Raw genomic sequence first — 315 nt, forward strand, 5'->3', positions numbered from 1 at the left:
AAACATGTCATTATCCATGTTATATTCCAGGGGATATGAAAAAGAGATGTGCTTGCATTGATAATGATTATTGTAATGTATGTAAATGTCATTATGAACGACATGCAAATTCACCATATAGATATGAATTCGTAATAGTGAAAGAGCAACGAACGGCACAAGAAATACTTGAAAGATATAATGAAGGTAAAAAAGGTATGGCTAATGCAGAAAGTATGTTAAAAAAGTTAGAAGAAGAGTATTATAATATTCAGATGGATTGTTATGATAAAGAAATCGAAATTATCGAATGTGTTAATAGATTATCTGAAATTG

At 28.9% G+C, this 315-nt stretch overlaps 1 protein-coding gene across 1 annotated transcript in view; it reads left to right on the forward strand.

Moving 5' to 3' along the window:
- Positions 1-35: 35 nt before the first annotated feature.
- The window catches only part of ENU1_157790 (hypothetical protein), a gene marked incomplete at both ends in the record, with an annotated part of 603 nt that continues 323 nt past the window's right edge, over positions 36-315 (forward strand). The window contains one exon of the mRNA XM_008860774.1: positions 36-315. This exon is cut by the window's right edge and continues 323 nt beyond it. Coding sequence (XP_008858996.1) covers positions 36-315 — 280 coding nt within the window.

This window comes from Entamoeba nuttalli, assembly GCF_000257125.1.
Source record: "Entamoeba nuttalli P19 unplaced genomic scaffold asmbl_6634, whole genome shotgun sequence".
Lineage (NCBI taxonomy): Eukaryota > Evosea > Mastigamoebida > Endamoebidae > Entamoeba > Entamoeba nuttalli.